This window comes from Oryx dammah, unplaced genomic scaffold (genome assembly GCF_014754425.2).
Source record: "Oryx dammah isolate SB20612 unplaced genomic scaffold, SCBI_Odam_1.1 HiC_scaffold_3, whole genome shotgun sequence".
Classification (NCBI taxonomy): domain Eukaryota; kingdom Metazoa; phylum Chordata; class Mammalia; order Artiodactyla; family Bovidae; genus Oryx; species Oryx dammah.
In genome coordinates, this window is record NW_024070187.1 from 99698775 (window position 1) to 99725586 (window position 26812).

The following is a 26812-nucleotide window of genomic DNA, read 5'->3' on the forward strand; positions in this document are numbered from 1 at the left end:
ACAGACTGAATTCAGTCTGGACCTGGGGAGATGACTTGCCATGTTCAGCGGTCCCTGACGTGAACTGATCTGAGACAATAGCGTTTTCAGTGTGTTTCCCTACTTGCAAATGTCTTCCAGGTATGCCTTTCAAACTTTGGGGAGGAAAGAGATGCAACAAGTAGCTTTCTGATAAATCCATAAGGTCAAAAACCTCTACCTTGAGTATAAGTGAAAGTGAAGTTGCTCAGTCGTGTCCGACTCTTAGTGACCCCATGGACTGCAGCCTACCAGGCTCCTCCGTCCATGGGATTTTCCAGGCAAGAGTACTGGAGTGGGTTGCCATTGCCTTCTCCAGGGGATCTTCCCGACCCAGGGATTGAACCCGGGTCTCCCACATTGTAGATAGACACTTTACCGTCTGAGCCCCCAGGGAAGTCCACCTTGAGTGTACCCCAGTGCAACTGCTGAGCAAACAGAATCCTCCTTCTAGAATAGTTGTTGCACAAGCAAGAAAGGCAGTTTTCAAGATATTTTTATTCTCACTGTAAATGCAGTCAAAATGACCCACATATTTGGTAACTTTTCATGGCACCTGGTATGCACCAATAACTCCTTCTGATCCTTTTTCTCCATAAGCAGTCTTACGGAATGTGATTCCCCTTCTTAATATTGTATTTTCAGGTACCTATACTTGGCCACTTTTAAATGTATTTTATTAACAGAGTAAAGATATGTGATTTAAAATAGAAGCTATGCCAGAGATAACAAATGGCTTTTGGTTTCTATTTTCTCATATATAAAAGGTTCAGTTCAGTTCAATTCAGTCACTCAGTCGTGTCCGACTCTTTGCGACCCCATGAATTGCAGCACGCCAGCCCTCCCCGTCCATCATCAACTCCCAGAGTTCATCCAAACTAAATTGTGTTAACGCAAAAGAATAGGTATGTTTATCTTCCAGATTTTCTTTGTAATGGTTAGCTGGTTAAATAAAACATTGTATTTACAGAAATAGAAGGCCATTCCTCAATTTTTCAGATGTTTCCAGCTTAGCATGGGTTTTGTGACCTTATCAAGACATAAAATCATAAATTCACTGAGGAGTAAGGTTAACTACCATGTAGACACACACACACACACACACACAACAACAACAACAACAACTTTGACCTCTCTCTTGGGTAATGAGATTAGAAGAAACTAATCTCAAATGAAAGTAGAGCTTTCTACATGGTCACATACGTATTACACACTCATTACCCAAAGTGAGAAAGCAGGTCACTCCTCATTTCTCATTTATTCCCTGGCACAATCAGACTGCACAATGAAATCATGTGATATGCTTCAGAGCTACTGTCAGGACATAAAACCCAGGACAATGAGCAGCACGACAACAGTTAGCAACAGGCAAACTCCAACAGTCTGGGTTTGGATTTGGTTTTATGTTACTAGAAGCAGATTTGCTCTGTTTTTTAATAGTTCATAAGAAACAGAAATCACAATGTATCGACTTCATATCCACCTACAAAGAGTTCAAAAAAGCCAAAGTTCTCCCCCCATTCATCCTCTTGTTTCACCAACATCTTGAAAATAAAAAAGGAAAAAAAAAAAAAACACAAAATGAAAAAGAGTGAGAAAGGACACAAATGATTTAAATAATTTCAATCCTTATTAAACATCACTGAAGTGCATTTGATCTATCAGGCTGACTTTCAATTCTCACCATTAAGACCTTGCAAAGAAATGGGATGTGTGTAGTTTTTCTTTCCAGGGTTGATCTAGAACTATAAGGGTGAGATGTGTATGAATGTGTGTGTGTTTTAAGTTCATTTCATAAACACGGACACAGGACAATTCTCATCATTTGTAATGGTCTTTGGAGTCCAATCATGCAGAGAAACAGGCAGGTGTAAGTTAGGTCTTGTTGCAAGATATACATGGCAAGGTGAACAGTTCAGTGCTAACTAGGGGTGGGAGATTTCTGTCCATTAGGATATACTGGCCATTGGTCCCACATAATCAAGAGTTAGATGTACAGGAGTTCATATACAGAGATCTTCCATTTCAGCTTGTTGATCAAGGAAATGAGTCAAAGTGAGCCATTTCAGACAGCGAAAAAACTGTCCAAGTGCTAAAAGAGATAAAATCTTATATTTTAATCACATGGAAAATAATTAGTGTAACTATGTACATTATAAGTTGATCGTTGTTCTTAGAGAAAGGAGTTTCCATTCTGGGTTCAATAATCTCTGTGGAATATACGCACGTTGTGCACTGTGAGCAGGGCAGAGGGTGGAGATTTCTCTTCAGACCCAAAGTGGTTGGAATCAAAGATTCCTCAGTCTATTTAATCCCTTTCTCTGAGCTATACAAGATAAATTCTCTTCAGCCAACCTGGTTGATAGCATTCATCACAGAGCATGATGCTTCTAAGATTTAGATTATCGTATGTTGAGAATTACACAGAAATAGATTTGGAATAATTTAGATTTTGCAATGACTATTTAAAATTTTAAAGTCCGTTTTGCTCATTCTGCCCACCACCCCTTCCCTGGCAAGTCATAAAAGGATTTATCTAATCTCACCTATTCTACTTATTCTCTTTGTCAAGGCCTGTTTTCTGATTTACCAGTCAGCTGCTATCAGCATCCTTAGGTAATATTTTTCTGATAATGATAACAGACTGAGATAAAACTATACAGCTCCCTAGCCTTCAATTAAATAGTTTACTCCAAGTGGAGGTAACAGAGTAGGCCCTGGTCCACCTATGGGGTACATTCTCTCAAAGCTCAGTCATCAGATTCTTGAAGATGCAAGATTATTATCAGTTTTTATTCCACAAGAAGAAATTTGGTTATTAGGCCAGTGTATCTCTTTTGGACACATTGGCCAACAGAATATATATAGAAATATCAAAGTGGTGGTGGTGGTTTTGCCAAGCTCTCTCAAAAACCTAGTTTCTCCTGCACATGGACATGTAGCTATCCCTCCTGTAAAATACTACAAAACATTTCTTGAAGGATCACTGTGAAACTACTTGCCCTTTAAGGAAGGTCAGGCCAACTTCGCATTCTGAAAGGAACCCCAACCATAGGCAGGAATCTCACTTTTGCTGAGAGTGACCTGACACCCCCCTACCTGAAAAGCAGGAGAGGCCTTTTGAAGGAATGGGTGACTGCACCGGAAATAATTGTTTTTTCAAGAAAAGAAGATTCAGTGCAGAACATAGTATATTCTGTGGATCTGGTAACAACATAATCACCTCCTGAAGAGACTCTAATAAAATGGACCCAAGATTTTGAAGGGTGGATGGACTTCTGCAATGATGGTTCTTTTTGTTGGCCTATTGTCTATTGCTTTGATAATCTAGGAAAATTAATTGTAGAAGCTGTCAAGAAGCTAACCCTTAACTTGCTTTGTAATACATGATATCTCAATATAAAAGTTGTTCCATTTTTCGTTGACTGGAGGGAGTTCTAGCTAAAGGTAACCCGTTTCCAAGAGACAACAGGAGAGTTTAGAGAAGTAAGTAAGTAGCAAGTGGAAGTAGCAACTAAAGGGGGGGTACTTTAGGTAGTTCTTGCCTGGTTTCATCTGAGTGGAAAAAAAAAATCACTTCCACATACATGAGAGAGAGTCTAACTATCGAGTGGTTTGAAGACGCTGGCTGGAGATTTCCTCTTGTCTCCTGATGTTGTTTTGTGGCTGATGAAATTCTCCCTGGATTCACTCTCTTTCAACAGCTTCGTGCTCTCTGCCCTTAATCTCATGTGGTTAAAGAGCCAGGAGGGGAGAGGCGGCAGGTATAGCAAGAGAAGAGCACAAAGAAAGGGGATAAACAAAGAAAAAGGAAAGCAGAGAAGAGAAACTTTAAAGGGGGAGGGAGACTGAGGGGGAGGGTTGAGAGAGTGCGACACAAAGAAAATTGAGAGAACTCATGTGAATGTGGAAGCATTTTCCCAATCAGATTGTCTGCAATATTAACCAAGAGCAAGGGCAGCAAGATAGAGACGCTGGGCCACTTCTATTCCAGGGGATGGGCTGCACAGTCTAATAATTTTTCTCTCCATTTTGAACACATGACCTCTTGTCATGAAATCGATGGTGCAAAGCAATCCTTGGTAAATGGCAGCATTGCTCCCGTGGCAATGGTGGGAGTTGATTCTATTGCTTAGGAAGAGATACGGCTTCCTTATCGTTGTGTTTAAGGCAGTTTTCAGAGCACTGGCATTCTTGTCTGCTCTGTTTTCAGAGGGATTCCATGTGCCCGTCATCTCACACTCAACCAACCATCCTGTGTGTTTCGCTTCTTCTTCAGCTGAAATACTACCACATTGGTGAGCACCAAAATGGTCAGAGTGCAAACAGTTGTGATGGATACTTCACTAGAGTGAATAAGAGGAGAAGGGTCGACCTGGTCCTGTTATTGCTGAGAAGTTATCCTGGTGTTGCCTTGTATGGAACCAGGATGTTTCACAGTGCCTCCTTCAAGTGCCTGGGAAAGCACTTTCATTTATTTTTGAGCTAAATTCAGGAGATTTTGCTAAACATTGACACCAATGCTTCATGGCTTTTAAGACACTCTATTGCTAAAGCTATTTAGCAGCAGTAACTTATGGGTAGAGTTATTGCTGTCACGTCAACTTGTGGTACAAAACTCAGATGATCAGCCCTTCTTGAATTGGTGAAATTTATGAAAAAATAAATAAACATGAGACATTGGCCATGTTAAGGAGTCGGGGAAAACCCCTGAGGAATGTCTGGGGATGTTTTCAAATGCTAACCTGAGGATCGCCCTGGGCTTGGGGTATTTTTTTTAAATAATTTTTTTTTTTAAATTCCAGAAGAGGGAAGTAATATTTCTTCTCAAAATAAAACCTTGACAAGGTATAAACACGGAAAATATCACAGTCATGGAAAACACAACCCACGATCTAAAAATAGCCTAGGCAAACTCATTTTTTGTTAGGGATACCATGTAGAGGCAGCCCCCCTCTATTTCAGAGAAGGGTTCCCATCAGATATGGACGCACTAACCCTGCCTCACTAGCTGCCAATCTCTTCTCAGTTGTGACACATAATTTGCAAACGACAAATGAGGGTCTCCTTTCTAAAACAGGAATGTCGGTGTCTCCTAGAATCTGGGTCATACTTCCTTTAGTTCTTCCTCCCACATGGCCACACTACCCTAGCCTCTCCTACCCACTCATTATCAGAGAAAAGACCCTCAGCTGTTATGCCTCCCTTCCTTCTAAAGGTCAAACCATTCAGTACCTGGAAACTGTTACCCTCTCCCACCCCGCACTGTACATAAGCATCACATATGTTCTTTCTACAAATTGGTTTACAGGTGCCATTTAATCAGTTCAGATTTGGAAGCTACATCTTCAAGGGTCCAAGAGAACTCACTCCCTCCCCATATTCCGCCCTTTACACATTTTCTCATAAGACATACAGCTTAATCAATTAACAAACTAAATAGCTTATATACTGGCAATATATTACAGATGGGTTTATGTCAGAGTAATAGATCACATGAAATGGACCATGTGGTACCCCAGTGCGTGATGTCTTGGGAGAGCCCTGAGGACACTGACAGAAGCATCTCTAAGTAAGTGGTGCTGTATGAATACAGACACATGCGGATCTGTATCTACATCCATCTGACTAGGCCAATAGGAGCAGGTAGATGCAAGATAGAGACACACACATGCTGGATGGGGCCACTGCACACCTTGTCATGCCATTTGAAAGGGCAGTTACAGGTCACTGGTTCTGCAGCCATTAAAATTACACTTTATGGAGGCTTCTCTAATTGTGTTTGATTTGCTTTCTGTAGTAAAAGCATCATTGGAAGAATACCAAAGCAAGAGCAACTAGGAGTTAAATATACATTTGGCTTAGCTGCAATACAGAACTCTGGAGAAGAAGCAGGCTGAAAGATGTGTTTCAATTTTAGACTCGGATTCTCTCCCTTGCCACATTCTTGTCGTCGCGTGTCTGCGTGTGCGTGTGTGCGTGAGTGTCTGCGTGTGTGTTCCATCACATCATCTCCTGAAGAACGCTGGGTTTCGCAGGCAGGCGGCTAGTCACCTGCAACAACCCAGGGGTCCTGCCGAGGCTTCCAGGCTGCTGTCAGTGTCAGACGCCAGGGTCTGGTCGGTGGACATGGAGGAGATGTCGTTGACGGATGAGGAAGGAGGGAGACTCTCACTGCTGTTCACGGCTGCACCTGTGCTAAGAAAACGAAGACCGACATGACTAAACCTGGAACTAGACTCAGCTGGATGTCACTCAGCAGACAAGTGTGTGCACATACAATAAGGCAGTGGTCCCCAACCTTTTTGGCACGAGAGACTGGTTTCATGGAAGACAATTCTTCCACAGAGCAATAAGGGGGGATGGTTTGGGGATGATTCACGTGCCTTGCCTTTACTGTGCATTTTATTTCTATTATTATTACATCACCTCCACCTCAGATCATCAGGCATTATTAGATCCTGAAGGTTGGGGACCCTAGATAGGGGATGTCTGCTCCATCATTCATTCGACAAGTCCTCATAGAACCACTAACACAGAGCATTACATTAGACTGTGAACATGAGGATAACAACACAGTGTCCCTGGTCACAAGTTATTCAAGGGTTAATGCAGTAATTAAAAATTGGGAAAGGAGTACCTCAAGGCTGTGTATTGTCACCCTGCTTATTTAACTTCTAACATGCGGAGTACATCATGAGAAACGCTGGGCTGGATGAAGCACAAGCTGGAATCAGTGTTGTTGGGAGAAATATCAATAACCTCAGATATGCAGATGACAGCACCCTTATGGCAGAAAGTGAAGAGAAACTAAAGAGCCTCCTGATGAAGGTGAAAGAGGAGAGTGAACAAGCTGGCTTAAAACTCAATATTCAAACAGTGAAGATCTGGACCCATCATTTCATGGCAAATAGATGGGGAAAGAATGGAAACAGTGAAGACTTTATTTTTTGGGTCCCAAAGTCACTGAAGATTGTGACTGCAGCATGAAAATAAAAGACACCTGCCCCTTGGAAGAAAAACTATGTCCAACCTAGACAGCATATTAAAAAGAAGAGACATTACTTTGTTCACAGAGGTCTGTCTAGTCAAAGCTATGGATTTTCCAGTAGCCATGTATGGTGGTAAGAGGTGGACCATAGAGAAGGTTGAGCACCAAATAACTGATGCTTTTGAACTGTGGTGCTGGAGAAGACTCTTGAGAGTCCCTTGGACTGCAAGGAGATCCAACTAGTCAGTCCTAAAGGAAATCAACCCTGAATATTCATTGGAAGGACTGATGCTGAAGCTGAAGCTCCAATACTTTGCCACCTGATGGGAAGAACTGACTCATTGGAAAAGATCCTGATGCTGGGAAAGATTGAAGGCAGGAGGAGAAGGGAATGACAGAGGGTGAAATGGTTGGATGGCATCACTGACATGAGCTCGAGCAAGCTCTGGGAGATCATGAAGGACAGGGAAGCCTGTTGTGCTGCAGTCCTTGGTGTTGCAAAGAGTGGGACATGACTGAGTGACTAAATAACAACAATGCAATAACTTTCAAATTCTGCTCTACCCTAGAAATCACCTGTAATGCTTCTAAAAGGAAAAAAAAAACTCCACTAAACACCCCATTCACCCTTCACACCTCCCATATTGTAACGCATCTGGCCTTGGGTAGAGTCAAGGCATTTGCATTTTTCAAAAGCTCCCAGAGACTGATGTTAAAGGCTGAAGACTACTGTTCTATGAAGAGGGCAAATAAGTGAACATCTTTAAAGTAATCACCTGAACCTGGATGGTTTCAATTCAGGAAGGTGTTTGGTTTTTTTCTTTTTTTCCTGCATAAGGCAGCAGGTGGGATTTTAGCTACTGACCAGGGACCAAACCCACACTCCAGGGACTGGAATCACAGAGTCTTAACCACTGGACTGCCAGGGAAGTTCCTCAGGCAACTTTTAAAACAAACACATATAAGCCTCTTATCCCAGAAATATAGGCTGAGGTAATTCCCAGAGATCAAAATTACTTTGAGGCTACAGTTATAAGAAAGGAAGGTATATTAAGTAAATATTATTACACCATCATTAATTTGACATCAAACTTAAAATCCATATAGGAAAATCCAGGTAGGACTGTGGATGAAAGTTAAAAAGAACAGAAGTCAGGACCACAGTCAGCCTCTTGAGTGTGTTTACCTTTCATCAGGTTTGCTTACCTGGGAATCTCCAAATAAGAACTACAAAAATTTTTTAATTGATCTGCTATGTAGGAATACAAAGATTTTGAAACTCTGAGGAGAAACTTGCTCATGGTAATCACTCAATAAATACTTACTGAGCTACAGTAGTTTTAAGAACCACACAGGGGAGATCATAAAACTGAATTCAACCAGAGCACCCCGGAAAGTCCAGTCACTTTTTCTCTTTATAGAGCCTTTATATTCAAGTGATATAGGTGGTGAAATGCATGTTTTGTGAAATAGTTCACTATTAAAAATATATGAAGTATAATCATCTAATAAAGTGAGATGTTTGGTGAAAATCATATATCCCTGTGAATAAGTCACAGTAGTATTATCAAATACATCTAATAAGTTAGGGAAAAAAATCTAATGAAGTGGAGAACTTAATACAATCTCCTTGTTCCTGGAGTAGATAGATGATTAAAATGTGACAGTAACTGGAGAGGATACACATACTTAAACCAAGACAAATTATATGGATCCTTTTTAAATTGTACTTTGTTGATTATAACCATATTTATGCAAATTATGAGCAATATAAAAAATATAGGAAAAAAGACAGCAATATGCACTGATCCTCAAATTAATGATAAGAACTATTAAATTTTGATATATTACTTTCTAGTCTTTTTGCTAGGAACTCTCTCTAAGTATAATCATTTCATATATATCCTTTTGTATCCTATATTTTCTTATCCAAAAAATCTATGCAATATTTCATGTTCTTTAAACTCTTAAAAGTATCAGTACCCTCTAATCTTAAATGTCTCTATATTTTTAAATCTGTCTCATTAACATCTTCTTGTAAATACTTTTACTCTTAATTGTCATAAAAATATATAACATAAAGTTCAGTTCAGTTCAGCTCAGTCGCTCAATCATGTCTGACTTTTTGCAACCCCACGGACTACAGCATGCCAGGCCTCCCTGTCCATCACCAACTCCTGAAGCTTACTCAAACTCATGTCCATCGAGTTGCTGATGCCATCCAACCATCTCATCCTCTGTCTTCCCCTTCTTCTGCCTTCAATTTTGCCCAGCATCAGGGGCTTTTCCAATGAGTCAGTACTTCGCATCAGGTGGCAATACTTTGGCCACCTAATGTGTGCTTAGTTGCTCAGTAAGCACACAAGTAATGTAAAGTTATCTGGCTTCAATTCATTCCAGCTTTATTTCATTATATCCTTTACAGATATGGTGCAGAACTACTTCATTTCCTCTCATGACATATACTAGTAGATTTCAAAGCCCAGCAGACAATCCTTGATTAAACAACCCAACGGCCCAGTTCTGTTTTTTTCCTTTGATTTTAGATTAAATTATACCAACATCCTCATATACTTTCATCAGCTATGGTCTCTAATAACTGAGCATTACTGAGATGGGCTTCTCAGAAACATCTTTAATTTTTCCACATCATTATTAAAGGGTAGAGATTAAAACTAGATGTAGGATTTTAATAAAGGCTTAATCAAAGTATGGGCTGACAGAGTGAGATTACTGTCTATTCATCTCCTGAATGATATATTCTTATACTATGGATGATTTTTAAATCACGGTACTAGAGTTTAGATTTAGTTTTAATTTGAAATATAAAATATTGCCCATATACCTTTTGTAACAGCTTCACTGAGACATGATTCACAAATCTAATTTGTATAATTCAATTTTTTTAGCATATTCACATAGTTGTGCAATCATTACAACAATCAGTTTTGTAGAGTTTTCATCACCACAAAAGGAAATCCTATAATCTATTTCTTACCACCCAAACCTAAACCATGACTAACTCACTTTCTGTCTTTATAAAACTGTGTGTTCTGAACATATCAGATAAATGGAATCATACAATATGTGTCTTTTGTGACTAGTTTCTTTCACACAGCTTAATATTTTCAAAAGATTCATTTGTATCAATACTTCACTTCTTTTTATGACAATATTCTACTTATGACTATATCCCTTTTGTTTATTTAGTAGATAAAATCATATGATATTTGTCTTTCTCTGACTTACTCCACTTAGTATGATAATCTCCAGGTCCATCCATGTTGCTGCAAAAGGCATTATTTCATTTTTTTTTAAAGGCTGAGTAACATTCCATTGTATATGTGTACCAAATCTTCTTCTTGCATCCATCTGTAGATGGATCTTTATGTTGCTTCCTGTCTTGGCTATTGTAAACAGTGTTGCAATGAATATTGACATGCATGTATCCTTTCAAACCATGTTTTTCTCTGGACATACTCCCAGGATTGGGACTGCTAGATCTTATGGTAGTTGTATTTTTAGTTTTTAAGGAGCCTCCATACTATTCTCCATAGTAGTTGTACCAATTTACATTCCCACCAACAGTGTAGGAGGGTTCCCTTTAACCATAATCTCACCAGCACTTACTGTTTGTAGGCTTTTTTACGATAGCCACTCTGACTGGTGCGAGGTGATATCTCATTGTAGTTTTGATTTTCATTTCTCAGAATCTTTATCAATCATATTTCTAGGGTTCCATAATTGTTGTTGCTGACTCTGTGTAGCACAAATGCATTAAAAAGAGGTTCTCTCTTCCAACAGTCCCTCTATAAACTCCCCATTACATTCTCATGTTGTATGTAAAGAGTTACTCTATATAGTGCTATGGGGGGGGTGCGGAATCTTTTGTACTGTCTAGCAGCATGCTGCAGCGGCTTTAGTGGCTTTTGAGAGTCAATTATTAGCATTTCTTTCCAATTTTGCCTTCATAGATGACATATCAATAGCTTGAAATTGATCACACAATCAATTCAGTTCAGTTCAGTCACCCAGCTGTGTCCAACTCTTTGCGACCCCATGAATCGCAGCATGCCAGGCCTCCCTGTCCATCACCAGCTCCCGGAGTTCACTCAGACTCACGTCCATCGAGTCGGTGATGCCATCCAGCCATCTCATCCTCTGTCGTCCCCTTCTCCTCCTGCACCCAATCCCTCCCAGCATCAGAGTCTTTTCCAATGAGTCAACTCTTCACATAAGGTGGCCAAAGTACTGGAGTTTCAGCTTCAGCATCATTCCTTCCAAAGGAATCCCAGGGCTGATCTCCTTCAGAATGGACTGGTTGGATCTCCTTGCAGTCCAAGAGACTCTCAAGAGTCTTCTCCAACACCACAGTTCAAAAGCATCAATTCTTCAGTGCTCAGCTTTCTTCACAGTCCAACTCTCACATCCATCCATGACCACTAGAAAAACCATAGCCTTGACTAGATGGACCTTTGTTGACAAAGCAATGTCTCTGCTTTTGAATATGCTATCTAGGTTGGTCATAACTTTTCTTCCAAGGAGTAAGCATCTTTTAATTTCATGGCTGCAGTCAATAGAAATTAGTAATTGCTACAATCAGTCCATCTTTTTTAAAGAGATGGTTGCATGCATGCATGCATGCTCATTTGCTCAGTCGTGTCCAACTCTTTGTGGCCCCATGGACTGTAGCCAGCCAGACTCCTCTGTCTATGGAAATCTCCAGGCAAGAATACTGGAGTGGGTAGCCATTCCCTTCTCCATGGGATCTTCCTCACTCAGGGATCAAACCCTATCATTATTAAAAATTAAACCCCACACTGTAATTAAAAAAAGAAAACTTTTGCTTCTGTTTGATTTTTTCTATTGCACTATACTATATGCCTTCTCAACTGTATCCATCTCTGGCTTTACTGAATGATCCTCTCAAGTCTGTTTTTTATGTAAACAATAAATAAATTTTTAAACCATAAAACCAAACAAAATTAGAAGGTTCCAGACAAATATTTTGGCTTCAAGTTGTTAGTTTACTGCCAAACAGTTTGGGACAACATGTTAAAAGTAGAATTGAACTAAACTGAACTTATCATTGCCCAGGATATCCTAGCAATGTGATAAATACCCCTCTTCCTTTTTTGTTTTCAGAGAAACCAGTAAAATACATACTTTTTTATAAAACATTTTTGTTAGTAAAGCATTATAAATTTTTGTCAATAAATATCTCATTTAAATTAACCAAAAATACTAGTAGAGTTACAGATAAAAAATACCAATTACTTTCAAAATTACCTGAAAAAAATTTAGGTTTTATGGAAAGACATAATAACCTCAGATATGCAGATGACACCACCCTTATGGCAGAAAGTGAAGAAGAACTAAAGAGACTCTTGATGAAAGTGAAAAGTAGAGTGAAACAGCTGGCTTAAAACTCAACATTCAAAAAATAAAGATCATGGCATCCGGCCCCATCACTTCATGGCAAATAGATGGGGAAACAATAAAAACAATGACAGACTTTATTTTTGGGGGGCTCCAAAATCACTGCAGATGGTGACTGCAGCCATGAAATTAAAAGACACTTGCTCCTTGGAAGAAAAGCTATGACCACCCAGACAGCATGTTAAAAAGCAGAGACATTACTTTACCAACAAAGGTCCATCTAGTCAAAGCTATTTTTTTTCCAGTAGTTATGTATGGATGTGAAAGTTGGACTATAAAGAAAGCTGAGCACTGAAGAATTGATACTTTTAAATTGTGGTGTTGGAGAAGACTCTTCAGAGTCCCTTGGACTGAAGGGAGATCAAACCAGTCAATCCTAAAGGAAATCAACCCTGAATATTCATCGGAAGGACTGATGCTGAAGCTGAAGCTCCAATACTTTGGCCACCTGATGGGAAGAAGTGACTCATTGGAAAAGACCCTGGGCAGGAGCAGAAGGGGATGACAGAGGATGAGATGGCTGGATGGCATCACCGACTCAATGGATATGAGTCTGAGCAGCACCAGGAATTGGTGATGGACAGGGAACCCTGGGGTGCTACAGTCCATGGAGTCCCAAAGGATCAGACATGACTGAGTGACTGAACCGAGCTGAACTTACAAAAATTTACCAGCTAAAAGTTGTGTGTGTATCTGTGTGCACACACTCAGTCACTCCATTGTGTCTGACTCTTTGTAACCCCACGGACTGTAGCCCACCAGGTTCCTCTGTCCGTGGTTTTTCCAGGCAAGAATACTGGAGTGGGTTGCCATTCCTCTCTCCAGGGAACCTTCCCAACCCACGGATCAAACCTACATTTCCTGTATCTCCTGCACCAGCAGGCAGATTCTTTACCACTGAGCCACCTGGGAAGCCTAGAAGTTATCTAGCCAAAGGCATTCATAGTCTCAAGGAAAATATTGTTCTGCTTTTTTAAATAAAATTATTTTCTTGACCCATCCAAACATAAAAAGAGACACAAAGTGTTAGGAGAACCACTAGATTTTTTGTAATCACTGAGATGTATTCCTTCTCTGTATTCATGGCCATCAGCTTCAGTTGGTTTAGGGGCTGAGGTTTTTAATAGAAAAAGTTATTGGGATAGATCTGTAACTAATTGGGAGGAACACACTCCCATAAGGTGTAGAGGAGAAGGAGGGGCTATATATTAAAATCACTGGAAAAGCTTTATCTTCCATTTAGAGATTCTTAGAAATCTCTACCCATCCTGATGCTAAGCATCCCTAGCTCAGTGAGTCATTGTCACTTCAGGGAGGTTTACGTCTCAGACAACAGGGTGGTGAACAGACTGAGAGTCTTTGTATTAGATGACCTTCTAGTCTGTTCTTGCTCTAACATTCTATAGTAAATGCTTTCAGAAGAAATTTAATTTCTATTCATGGGCTGTTATTCCCTCAACAATCTTTACAAATCAATTCAGAAAGCAAGCACTCATGCTATTCTTGAAGATAAATCACTATGCAAGTGAAGTCAGATAGTAGAAGGGAATACAATTATTTATTTAGAAGTGTATCTGGGGTTTAGATTTATTTCTTATTGATACACAACAATTCCATCAGTAAATTTCAAGCTTCTGTATTATTCTTCAAATGCACATTTAACTTTCTATTTACATTTTAAAAGCATCACTAAAACATGAGTTTGGGTATTAGAACAATTTTGTCACTGAAAAACTGCATTAACTTATTCCCTTGCTGCTGGGTTTCCAGTGTTGCCATGACTGAATATTAAGGGAGTCTATGCTGTAATATTATTTCATCTCAGCTATTTACAAAATAAAATGTGATATGCAACATTCCTGAGAAAAGGTGATTATAATGAGGAATGCAATAAGGCTGAATCTTCAAAAGTTTTCTAAGTAATAGCTTTCTCTTTCCAGCATAATTTACTGCACATGTGTGTGTATGTGTGTGTTAATTGCTCAGTCATGTCCGACACTTTGCAACCCCATGAACTGTAGCCCAGTAGGCTCCTTAGTCCATGGATTTTCCAGGCAAGGATACCGGAGTGGTTGTATATATATATATACACACACCATGCACACACACACACACACACACATGCACACACGCACAGTGGTGTGCCAATAAAAATTTAGCAATTGGCTCTTCAGGGGAGTTAAGAATGCCTTTATTTGGAGAGTCAGCCAATTTCTGTATCTTAAATATTGCATGGTGGGTTTCAAGCTACAATATGAGGTCAAAAAACTCAGATGTACACAAGTGGCGCTCATGAGCTAGAATAATTGCACCAGCACATGGGTGTCCTATGTCTCCGCATAATGCATGGAAATATATTAAACACAGGGACTTCCTTGGTGGTCCAGTGGTTGAGAATCCACCTGCCAATGCAGGGACACAGGTTCAATCCCTGTTCCAGGAAGATTCCACATGCCTCGGAGTAACTAGGCTCATGTGCCACAACTACTGAGCACTCATACCACAGTTAATGAAGCACATGCACCCTAGAATCCATGCTGCACAAGAGAAGCCACCTCAACGAGAATCCCATGCACTGCAACTAGAGAGTAGTCTCCCACTCGCTGCAATTAGAGAAAGCCCATGGGCATCAATGAAGACTCACTGCAGCCAAAAATAAATAATAGCTAGCTAAATAAATAAAAGAATAAAAACACCAAACACAAATATGTCATATAATATGTATCACACATATGATTTCTCAAAATCGAGCCAGGAATATTTCCCTTTAAAATCATGTAGTGGGGAGGTGGTCCTAAGATGGTGGAGGAATAAGACAGGGAGACCACTTTCTCCCCCACAAATTCATCAAAAGAACATTTAAACGCTGAGTAAATTCCACAAAACAACTTCTGAATGCCGGTAGAGGATATCAGGCACCCAGAAAAGCAGCCCATTGTCTTCGAAAAGAGGTAGGAAAAAATATAAAAGACAAAAAGAGACAAAAGAGGTAGGGAGGGAGCTCCGTCCCGGGAAGGGAGTCTTAAAAAGAGAGAAGTTTCCAAACACCAGGAAACACTCTCACTGCCAAGTCTGTGGTGAGCCTTGGAAGCACAGAGGCCAACATAACAGGGGGGGAAAATAAATAAATAATTAAAACCCACAGATTACTTGCCCAGTGGTAACTCCCCTAGCAGAGAAGCAGCACAGATGCCTGCATCTGCCACTAGCAAGCGGGGGCGGGGCAGGGAGGCACGAGCTGCATTGCTTAGAGTAAGGATCGGACCTGAATGCCCGGAGTGTAATCAGAGCGAACTAACTTGGGCTAGCAAACCAGACTGTGGGATAGCTACCACACGAAAAGCTCTAACATAAGACACCGCCAGGACCGTGCACAGAACAAAGGACGGAACAGAATTAGCCGGCTGCAGACCATTCCCCTCTGGTGACAGGCCGCCAGAGCTGGAAGGGCCGGAAGGGGGCAATTGCAGCCCCAGGGAGACATTATCTACCAAACGGCAAGCAGGCTCCTTTGCTAACTAAGACTTCTTGGGGTTCTGGACAGTCATCATCTGCCTGAGAAGGTGCGCCAGTTGTACACCCAGAAAACCGAGCAGCAGGGACAGGACAGGCAATAAATTGCAGAGACCACGCTTGCCAAACACCTGAGCTACTCGGACCTGGAAAATGAAAGTGAAGTTGCTCAGTGGTGTCCAGCTCTTTGCGACCCCATGGACTGTAGACTACCAGGCTTCTCTGTCCATGGAATTTTCCAGGCAAGAATACTGGAGTGGGTTGTCATACTCAGACCTGGGAAGGGCACAAAACGCAGGCCCAACCGAGTCTGCACCTTAGAGGACTCCCTGAGTGCCTGAACCTGAGTGGCTTAGACCTGGGAGGTGCATGCAGCCCAGGGCCAGCCTCAGAGGGTTCCCAGCGGAGCAACCTAGAGCCTGAGCTGTATGCGCCGTGAGCAGGGGCAGGCCCAGTGTGGCTGAGACACTGTGAGCACACATCAGTGTTATTTGTTTGCACCATCCCTCCCTCCCCACAGCACGACTGAACAAGTGAGCCTAAAAAAAGTGTCCATCACCACCCCCCTTGTGTCAGGGTGGAAATCAGACACTGAAGAGACCAGCAAACAGAAGAAGCTAAAACAGAGGGAACTGCCTTGGAAGTGACAGGTGCAATAGATTACAACCCTGTCGTTAGTACCAACTACATAGGAAGGAGCCTATAGATCTTGAGAAATATAAGCCAGACCAAGGAACTATCCGAAAATGAACTGACCCCACACTGCCCACAACAACACCAGAGAAAGTCCTAGATGTATCTTTACTATTTTTATGATCATTCTTTTTTTCTTCTTCTTCTTTTTTTAACTTTTTATAATTTTTAAGTCCTCTATTACTCCTTTAATTTTCATTTTTATAACCTACTATTACTTTTCAAAAAAAGACCCTATTTTTAAAGCAAACTTCATATATATATATTTTTTTTTTAATAATTTTTGTGACTTTGGTTTTTTTCTTCTTCTTTTCTTTAATATTGTATTTTTGAAAATCCAACTTCTACTCTAGATTTTTAATCTTTGCTTTTTGGTAGTTGTTATCAATTTTGTACCTTTAAAAACCCAATCTTCAGTACCCATTTTTACTTGGGAGCGAGATTACTGGCTTGACTGCTCTCTCCTCCTTTGGACTCTCCTTTTTCTCTACCAGGTTGCCTCTGTCTCCTCCCTCCCCCTTCTCTTCTCTACCCAACTCTGTGAATCTCTGTGTGTTCCAGACGGTGGAGAACACTTAGGGAACTGATTACTGGCTGGATCTGTCTCTCTCCTTTTCATTCCCCCCTTTTATCCTCCTAGCCACCTCTGTCTCCTTCCTCCCTCTTCTCTTCTCTGTATAACTCCATGAACATCTCTGAGCGGTCCAGACTGTGGGGTGCACATAAGGAAGTGACTACTGGCTAGCTTGCTCTCTCCTCTTTTGATTCCACCTCATCTCATTCGGGTCACCTCTAACTCCCTCCTCCCTCTTCTCTTCTCCATGTAATTCTGTGAACCTCTCTGGGTGTCCCTCACTGTGGAGAAACTTTTCATCTTTAACCTTGATGTTTTATCAATGGTGCTGTATAGAAGGAGAAGTCTTGAGACTACTGTAAAAATAAGACTGAAAACCAGAAGCAGGAGGCTTAAGTCCAAATCCTGAGAACATCAGAGAACTCTTGACTCCAGGGAACATTAATCGACAGGAGCTCATCAAACGCCTCCATACCTCCACTGAAACCAAGCACCACCCAAGGGCCAACAAGTTCCAGAGCAAGACATACCAAGCAAATTCTCCAGCAACACAGGAACACAGCCCTGAGCTTCAATATACAAGCTACCCAAAGTTACCCCCAAACCACTGATATCTCATAACTTATTACTGGACGCTTCATTGCACTCCAGAGAGAAGAATCCAGTTCCACCCACCAGAACACTGACACAAGCTTCCCTAACCAAGAAACCTTGACAAGCCACCCGTACAACCCCACCCACAGTGAGGAAACTCCACAATAAAGAGAACTCCACAAACTGCCAGAATACAGAAAGGCCACCCAAAACGCAGCAATATAAACAAGATGAAGAGACAGAGGAATACCCAACAGGTAAAGGAACAGGATAAATGCCCACCAAACCAAACAAAAGAGGAAGAGATAGGGAATCTACCTGATAAAGAATTCCAAATAATGATAGTGAAAATGATCCAAAATTTTGAAATAAAAATGGAATCACAGATAAATAGGCTGGAAACAAGGATTGAGAAGATGCAAGAAAGGTTTAACAAGGACCTAGAAGAAATAAAAAAGAGTTACTATATAATGAATAATGCAATAAATGAGATAAAAAACACTCTGGAGGCAACAAATAGTAGAATCATGGAAAAGGCAAGAGAGTTCCAGAAAAACATCTATGTCTGCTTTATTGACTATGCCAAACAAAGCCTTTGACTGTGTGGATCACAATAAACTGTGGAAAATGAAAGAGATGGGAATACCAGACCACCTGACCTGCCTCTTGAGAAATCTGTATGCAGGCCAGGAAGCAACAGTTAGAACTGGACATGGAACAACAGACTGCTTCCAAATAGGAAAAGGAGTACGTCAAGGCTGTATAATGTCACCCTGCTTATTTAACTTATATGCAGAGCACATCATGAGAAATGCTGGACTGGAAGAAACACTAGCTGGAATCAAGATTGCCGGGAGAAATATCAATAACCTCAGATATGCAGATGACACCACCCTTATGGCAGAAGTGAAGAGGAACTAAAAAGCCTCTTGATGAAAGTAAAAGAAGAGAGTGAAAAAGTTGTCTTAAAGCTCAACATTCAGAAAACGAAGATCATGGCATCCGGTCCCATCACTTCATGGGAAATAGATGGGGAAACAGTGGAAACAGTGTCAGACTTTATTTTGGGGGGGCTCCAAAATCACTGCAGATGGTGATTGCAGCCATGTAATTAAAAGACGCTTCCTCCTTGGAAGAAAAGTTATGACCAACCTAGATAGTATATTCAAAAGCAGAGACATTACTTTGCCGACTAAGGTCCATCTAGTCAAGGCTATGGTTTTTCCAGTAGTCATGTATGGATGTGAGAGTTGGACTGTGAAGAAGGCTGAGCACCAAAGAATTGATGCTTTTGAACTGTGGTGTTGAAGAAGACTCTTGAGAGTCCCTTGGACTGCAAGGAGATCCAACCAGTCCATTCTGAAGGAGATCAGCCCTGGGATTTGTTTGGAACGAATGACGCTAAAGCTGAAACTCCAGTACTTTGGCCACCTCATGCAAAGAGTTGACTCATTGGAAAAGACTTTGATGCTGGGAGGGATTGGGGGCAGGAGGTGAAGGGGATGACAGAGGATGAGATGGCTGGATGGCATCACTGACTCGATGGACATGAGTTTGAGTGAACTCCGGGAGTTGGTGATGGACAGGGAGGCCTGGCGTGCTGCGATTCATGGGATCGCAAAGAGTCAGACACGACTGAGTGAGTGAACTGAACTGAACTGAACTGAACTGAACGGAGGCAGAAGATATGATTAGTGGAATGGTAGAAATAAATGAATCAGAGAGGAAAAAAGAAAAATGAATTAAAAGAAATGAGGACAATCTCAGAGACCTCAGGACAATATGAAATGCTCCAATATTTGAATCATAGGAGTCCCAGAAGAAGAAGACAAAAAGAAAGACCATGAGAAAATACTTGAGGAGATAATAGTTGAAAACTTCCCTAAAGGGGGGAAGGAAATAATCACCCAACTCCAAGAAACCCAGAGAGTCCCAAACAGGATAAACTCAAGGCAAAACACCCCAAGACACATATTAATCAAATTAACAAAGATCAAATACAAAGAACAAATATTAAAAGCAGCAAGGGAAAAATAACAAATAACACACAAGGGGATTCCCATAAGGATAACAGCTGATCTTTCAATAGAAACTCTTCAGGCCAGGAGGGAATGGCAAGACATACTTAAGGTGATGAAAGAAAATAACTTACATCCCAGATTACTGTACTCAGCAAGGATCTCATTCAAATATGAAGGAGAAATCAAAAGCTTTACAGACAAGCAAAAGCTGAGAGAATTCAGCACCACCAAACCAGCTCTCCAACAAATGCTAAAGGATACTCTCTAGACAGGAAACACAAAAAGGGTGTATAAACCCGAACCCAAAACAATAAAGTAAATAGCAAAGGGATCATACTTATCAATTATTACCTTAAACGTAAATGGGTTGAATGCCCCAACCAAAAGACAAAGACTGGCTGAATGGATACAAAAACAAGACCACTATATATGTTGTCTACAAGAGACCCACCTCAAAACAAGGGACACATACAGCCTGAAAGTGAAGGGCTGGGAAAAGATATTCCATGCAAATAGAGACCAAAAGAAAGCAGGAGTAGCAATATTCATATCAGATAAAATAGACTTTAAAACAAAGGCTATGAAAAGAGATAAAGAAGGCCACTACATAATGATCAAAGAATCAATCCAAGAAGAAGATATAACAATTATAAATATATATGCACCCAACATAGGAGCACTGCAATATGTAAGACAAATGCTAAGAAGTATGAAAGGGGAAATTAACAATAACACAATAATAGTGGGAGACTTTAATACCCCACTCACACCTATGGATAGATCAACTAAACAGAAAATTAACAAAGAAACACAAACTTTAAATGATACAATATACCAGTTAGACCTAATTGATATTTATAGGACATTTCACCCCAAAACAATGAATTTCATCTTTTTCTCAAGTGCACATGGAACCTTCTCCAGGATAGATCACATCCTGGGCCATAAATCTAACCTTGATGAATTCAAAAAATTTGAAATCATTCCAAGCATCTTTTCTGACCATGATGCAGTAAGATTAGATCTCAATTACAGAAGAAAAACTATTAAAAATTCCAACACATGGGGGCTGAACAACACACTTCTGAATAACCAACAAATCACAGAAGAAATCAAAAAAGAAATCAAAATATGCATAGAAATGAATAAAAATAAAAACACAACAACCCAAAACCTGTGGGACACTGTAAAAGCAGTGCTAAGGGGAAAGTTCATAGCAATACAGGCATACCTCAAGAAACAAGCAAAAAGTCAAATAAATAACCTAACTCTACACCTAAAGCAACTAGAAAAGGAAGAAATGGAGAACCCCAGGGTTAGTAGAAGGAAAGAAATCTTAAAAATTAGGGCAGAAATAAATGCAAAAGAAACAAAAGAGACCATAGCAAAAATCAACAAAGCCAAAAGCCGGTTCTTTGAAAGCATAAATAAAATTGACAAACCATTAGCCAGACTCATCAAGAAACAAAGGGAGAAAAATCAAATCAATAAAATTAGAAATGAAAATGGAGAGATCAAAACAGACAACACAGAAATACAAAGGATCATAAGAGACTACTATCAGCAATTATATGCCAATAAAATGGACAACGTGGAAGAAATGGACAAATTCTTAGAAAAGTACAACTTACCAAAACTGAACCAGGAAGAAATAGAAATCTTAACAGACCCATCACAAGCACGGAAATTGAAACTGCAATCAGAAATCTTCCAGCAAACAAAAGCCCAGGTCCAGATAGCTTCACAGCTGAATTTTACCAAAAATTTAGAGAAGAGCTAACACCTATCCTACTCTAACTCTTCCAGAAAATTGCAGAGGAAGGTAAGCTTCCAAACTCATTCTATAAGGCCACCATCTCCCTAATACCAAAACCTGACAAAGATGACACAAAAAAAGAAAACTATAGGCCAATATCATGATTAACATAGATGCAAAAATCCTTAACAAAATTCTAGCAATCAGAATCCAACAACACATTAAAAAGATCATACACCATGACCAAGTGGGCTTTATCCCAGGGATGCAAGGATTCTTCAATATCCGCAAATCAATCAATGTAATTCACCACATTAACAAGTTGAAAAATAAAAGCCATATGATTATCTCAATAGATGCAGAGAAAGCCTTTGACAAAATTCAACATCCATTTATGATAAAAACTCTCCAGAAAGTAGGAATAGAAGGAACATACCTCAACATAATAAAAGCTATATATGACAAACCCACAGCAAATATTATCCTCAATGGTGAAAAACTGAAAGCATTTCCCCTAAAGTCAGGAACAAGACAAGGATGCCCACTCTCACCACTACTATTCAACATAGTTCTGGAAGTTTTGGCCACAGCAATCAGAGCAGAAAAAGAAATAAAAGGAATCCAAATTGGAAAAGAAGAAGTAAAACTCTCACTGTTTGCAGATGACATGATCCTCTACATAGAAAACCCTAAAGACTCCACCAGAAAATTACTAGAGCTAAACAATGAATATAGTAAAATTGCAGGATATAAAATCAGCACACAGAAATCCCTTGCATTCCTATACACTAATAATGAGAAAATAGAAAAAGAAATTAAGGAAACAATTCCATTCACCATTGCAACGAAAAGAATAAAATACTTAGGAATATATCTACCTAAAGAAACTAAAGACCTATATATAGAAAACTATAAAATACTGGTGAAATAAATCAAAGAGGACACTAATAGAGGAGAAATATACCATGTACATGGATTGGAAGAATCAATATAGTGAAAATGAGTATACTACCCAAAGCAATCTATAGATTCAATGCAATCCCTATCAAGCTACCAGTGGTATTTTTCACAGAGCTAGAACAAATAATTTCACAATTTGTATGGAAATATAAAAAACCTCGAATAGACAAAGCAATCTTGAGAAAGAAGAATGGAACTGGAGGAATCAACCTGCCTGACTTCAGGCTCTACTACAAAGCCACAGTCATCAAGACAGTATGGTACTGGCACAAAGACAGAAATATAGATCAATGGAACAAAATAGAAAGCCCAGAGATAAATCCACACACCTATGGACACCTTATCTTCAACAAAGGAGGCAAGACTATACAATGGATTAAAGACAATCTCTTTAACAAGTGGTGCTGGGAAAACTGGTCAACCACTTGTAAAAGAATGAAACTAGATCACTTTCTAACACCGTACACAAAAATAAACTCAAAATGGATTAAAGATCTAAATGTAAGACCAGAAACTATAAAACTCCTAGAGGAGAACACAGGCAAAACACTCTCCAACATAAATCACAGGAGGATCCTCTATGACCCACCTCCCAGAATACTGGAAATAAAAGCAAAAATAAACAAATGGGTCCTAATTAAAATTAAAAGCTTCTGCACAACAAAGGAAACTATAAGCAAGGTGAAAAGAAAGCCTTCAGAATGGGAGAAAATAATAGCAAATGAAGCAACTGACAAACAACTAATCTCAAAAATATACAAGCAATGCATGCAGCTCAATTCCAGAAAAATAAATGACCCAATCAAAAAATGGGCCAAAGAACTAAACAGACATTTCTCCAAAGAAGACATACAGATGGCTAACAAACACATGAAAAGATGCTCAACATCACTCATTATCAGAGAAATGCAAATCAAGACCACAGTGAGGTACGATCTCACACCAGTCAGAATGGCTGCGATCCAAAAGTCTACAACCAATAAATGCTGGAGAAGGTGTGGAGAAAAGGGAACCCTCTTACACTGTTGGTGGGAATGCAAACTAGTACAGCCACTATGGAGAACAGTGTGGAGATTCCTTAAAAAATTGCAAATAGAACTGCCTTATGACCCAGCAATCCCACTGCTGGCATACACACAGAGGAAACCAGAATCAAAAGAGACACATGTACCCCAGTGTTCATCGCAGCACTGTTTATAATAGCCAGGACATGGAAGCAACCTAGATGTCCATCAGCAGATGAATGGATAAGAAAGCTGTGGTACATATACACAATGGAGTATTACTCAGCCATTAAAAAGAATACATTTGAATCAGTTCTAATGAGGTGGATGAAACTGAAGCCGATTATACAGAGTGAAGTTAAGCCAGAAAGAAAAACACCAATACAGTATACTAACGCATATATATGGAATTTAGAAAGACGGTAACCATAACCCTGTATGTGAGACAGCAAAAGAGACACAGATGTATAGAACAGTCCTTTGGACTCTGTGGGAGAGGGAGAGGGTGGGATGATTTGAGAGAATGGCATTGAAACATGTATACTATCATATAAGAAATGAATCGCCAGTCTAGGTTCGATGCAGGGTGCAGGATGCTTGGGGCTGGTGCACTGGGATGACCCGGAGGGATGGTGTGGCCGAGGGCGGGAGGTGGGAGGGGGGTTCGGGACTGGGAACACGTGTACACCTGTGGCGGATTCATGTTGATGTGTGGCAAAACCAATACAATATTGTAAAGTAAAAAAAAAAAATAATATTTTAAAAGGAAAAATAAATAAATAAAAGTTTAAAGTAAAAAAAAAAAAATCATGTAGTGAAAGACTGAATCCACAATCATTTTAACTATAAATTGCTTAAGCCAGTCCACTACAGTTTAGAGCAGGTGTAGAAGGTAGATAATTTAGTATTGTTACAGGTAGTTGGAATGGGTAAAAAATATTTTGGCCTTCTCATGTGCACAAAGAGCCTAAGGGGAATACTTTATTATTAATCACTAGCACATTAAACTAAACGGGCATGCAAAAAAATTTCAGGGCTATATATGCCCCAAAATGAATAAATTAAAAAAAACCACCTGAAAGCGCAAAGCTTTATCTGAAGCATGAGCAAATGCCAGAAGCAACAATCTGTGTACTTGATACTCGGTTCATTTACCTTCATGATGATTAATGGGTGAATAAATATTAACTGGCATAAGAACATACTGAATTGCATACTGTCTCAAAACTATAATCCTGTCTTGAATTGTGTCTTTGGGAAATCACCAAGAAACGTTGAGGAAAGACCTGAGCACCAATTTGCAAATTAATAAATATTTAACAAGCTACTATTATGTGTAAATTGCTCAGTCCTGTCTGACTCTTTGCAACCCCATGGACTGTAGTCCACGGAATTCTCTAGGCCAGAATACTGGAGTGGGTAGCCTTTCCCTTCTCCAGGGGTTCTTCCCAACCCAGGGATCGAACCCATGTCACCCACATAGCAGGCAGATTCTTTACCGCTGAGCCACCAGGGAACCCTTCTCTGGTGACTCAGAGGTTAAAGCGCCTACCTGTAATGCGGGAGACCTGGGTTCAGTCTCTGGGTTGGGAAGATATCCTGGAGAAGGGAAAGGCTACCCACTCCAGTATTCTTGCCTGGAGAATCCCATGGACAGAGGAGCCTGGTGGGCTATAATCCACAGGGTCGCAAAGAGTCGGACATGACTGAGCGACTTCACTCACTCATTATGTGAAGGGACAATACTCTGGCACCGCAGGGTACACAAAGTGACTATATACAATCTTTTTCTCAATGAATTTATAATCAATAAGGGCAATAAGACAATGTGTAAAATACAAGTACTAGTACGACCCATAGGAAAGAAAGATCTTATTCTTTGGGAAGATATGAAAAGTCTTTTGGAATAGATATGAAAAATATTTGGCGACACGGTGGTAACAAAAGAACACTTCTGAATGGGCAGAAAGGTGAGGAGCCAGTCAAGGAAGGCAGTGACAATGCAGGACCCTAGAATGGGTATAGTATCAAAAGTGGGAAAATGTGGAATGTATTTCAGAGGGCTGTCTGTGTCAGTGAGAGGTTACTAGACTTAAATTATAAGTGATGCAAAGCTATTGGAGGCACTGATCAGTAAAATGATTGCTCAACCTATAGTTTTGAAAGATCAACAGGTCAAGACTGAAGTATGGAAAATTATTTCAAGAAAACTTTAATCATAATGGTGTTAATATAAAGGGATGGTAGCAATTAGATGTAAGACATCTAGCAAGCAAAATGTTTAGGATGCAAAGAATGACTGACAGTCATAATGTGGGTATGGAGTGAAAGGTCAGTTATGTGTTTCAGGCTGGGAGGCTGAGAAAAAGAGTTGCCATTAATAGAAATGGGAAAGCTGAGACAAAATTTACTGCTGAATGGGTGAATCTAAATGGAAAGGATGTGTTTGGTTTTAAACAAATGGAATCTGAATTGGCAGCATCTCACGCATCCTGGCCCAGTATCCTAATTTCTTTATGACTAGGTTACACTCATCATTACATAATTTGGCAGAATGAATTTATTTCACAGTCATTCCAGAAATAACAAACTACTTTGTAAACTAGGCTTCAGCTTTATTCCCCTTAGATATATTTCCTACAAACTTAAAAATAATTACTTGGCCAAAACTAAGGTTCATCTATTCAGAGCATATAGAAATTATGTCAATAACCTTAGATATTGTTCAAGAAAATGATCCAACACTTGGGATAAGTGCAAAAAAAATGAGCATATAACCTTTTAATATCATACTTGAGCATTTTTTAATAGGCCCCCTCCTAAGGGTCATCTGACTGTTTTGTGGAACATAACTTTTTGACTTAATAGTCTCAATAGATTAGGATCCAGATGTTTTATAACATTGTAAACTTGTAGAAAACTGATAAAGTAAAACTCTTCTTTTTCTGCCTAGTAGAAAAGACAACCACAAAGATAGGTTTGGTTGCTGTGTAGGACATTTGCAGGTTTTGATTTAATTTGGTAATCTTATCTCAGTGTTCTTTTTTCCATAGACTATCTAATCTTAATTTCTCATATCTTCACTGAACTTTGTCATCCTGTCATTTCCCTCATTAAGGAGCTAAAAGAAACTTTACATGTACTCACTTTCTTTTTGCAATAAGAATAATGGCTTTAATGATTAAAGAATTACACTTTGATTATATAAAAACTTTGTTCCTTTACCAAACACGCAAGCCTTTCTTATGG

The 26812-nt window shown here is 39.8% G+C and overlaps 1 protein-coding gene across 8 annotated transcripts in view; it reads right to left on the reverse strand.

The window, feature by feature from the left end:
* Positions 1-5318: 5318 nt before the first annotated feature.
* Positions 5319-26812, reverse strand: part of MAPK10 (mitogen-activated protein kinase 10) — a 372947-nt gene continuing 351453 nt past the window's right edge. For 4 of the 8 annotated variants that reach the window (XM_040237273.1, XM_040237274.1, XM_040237271.1 and 1 more), the window contains one exon: positions 5319-6216. In XM_040237273.1, coding sequence (XP_040093207.1) covers positions 6200-6216 — 17 coding nt within the window. In that variant the 3' untranslated portion in view covers positions 5319-6199. The remainder of the gene's footprint in view (positions 6217-26812) is intronic. The other 4 variants (XM_040237275.1, XM_040237270.1, XM_040237269.1 and 1 more) reach the window with 2 other exon arrangements.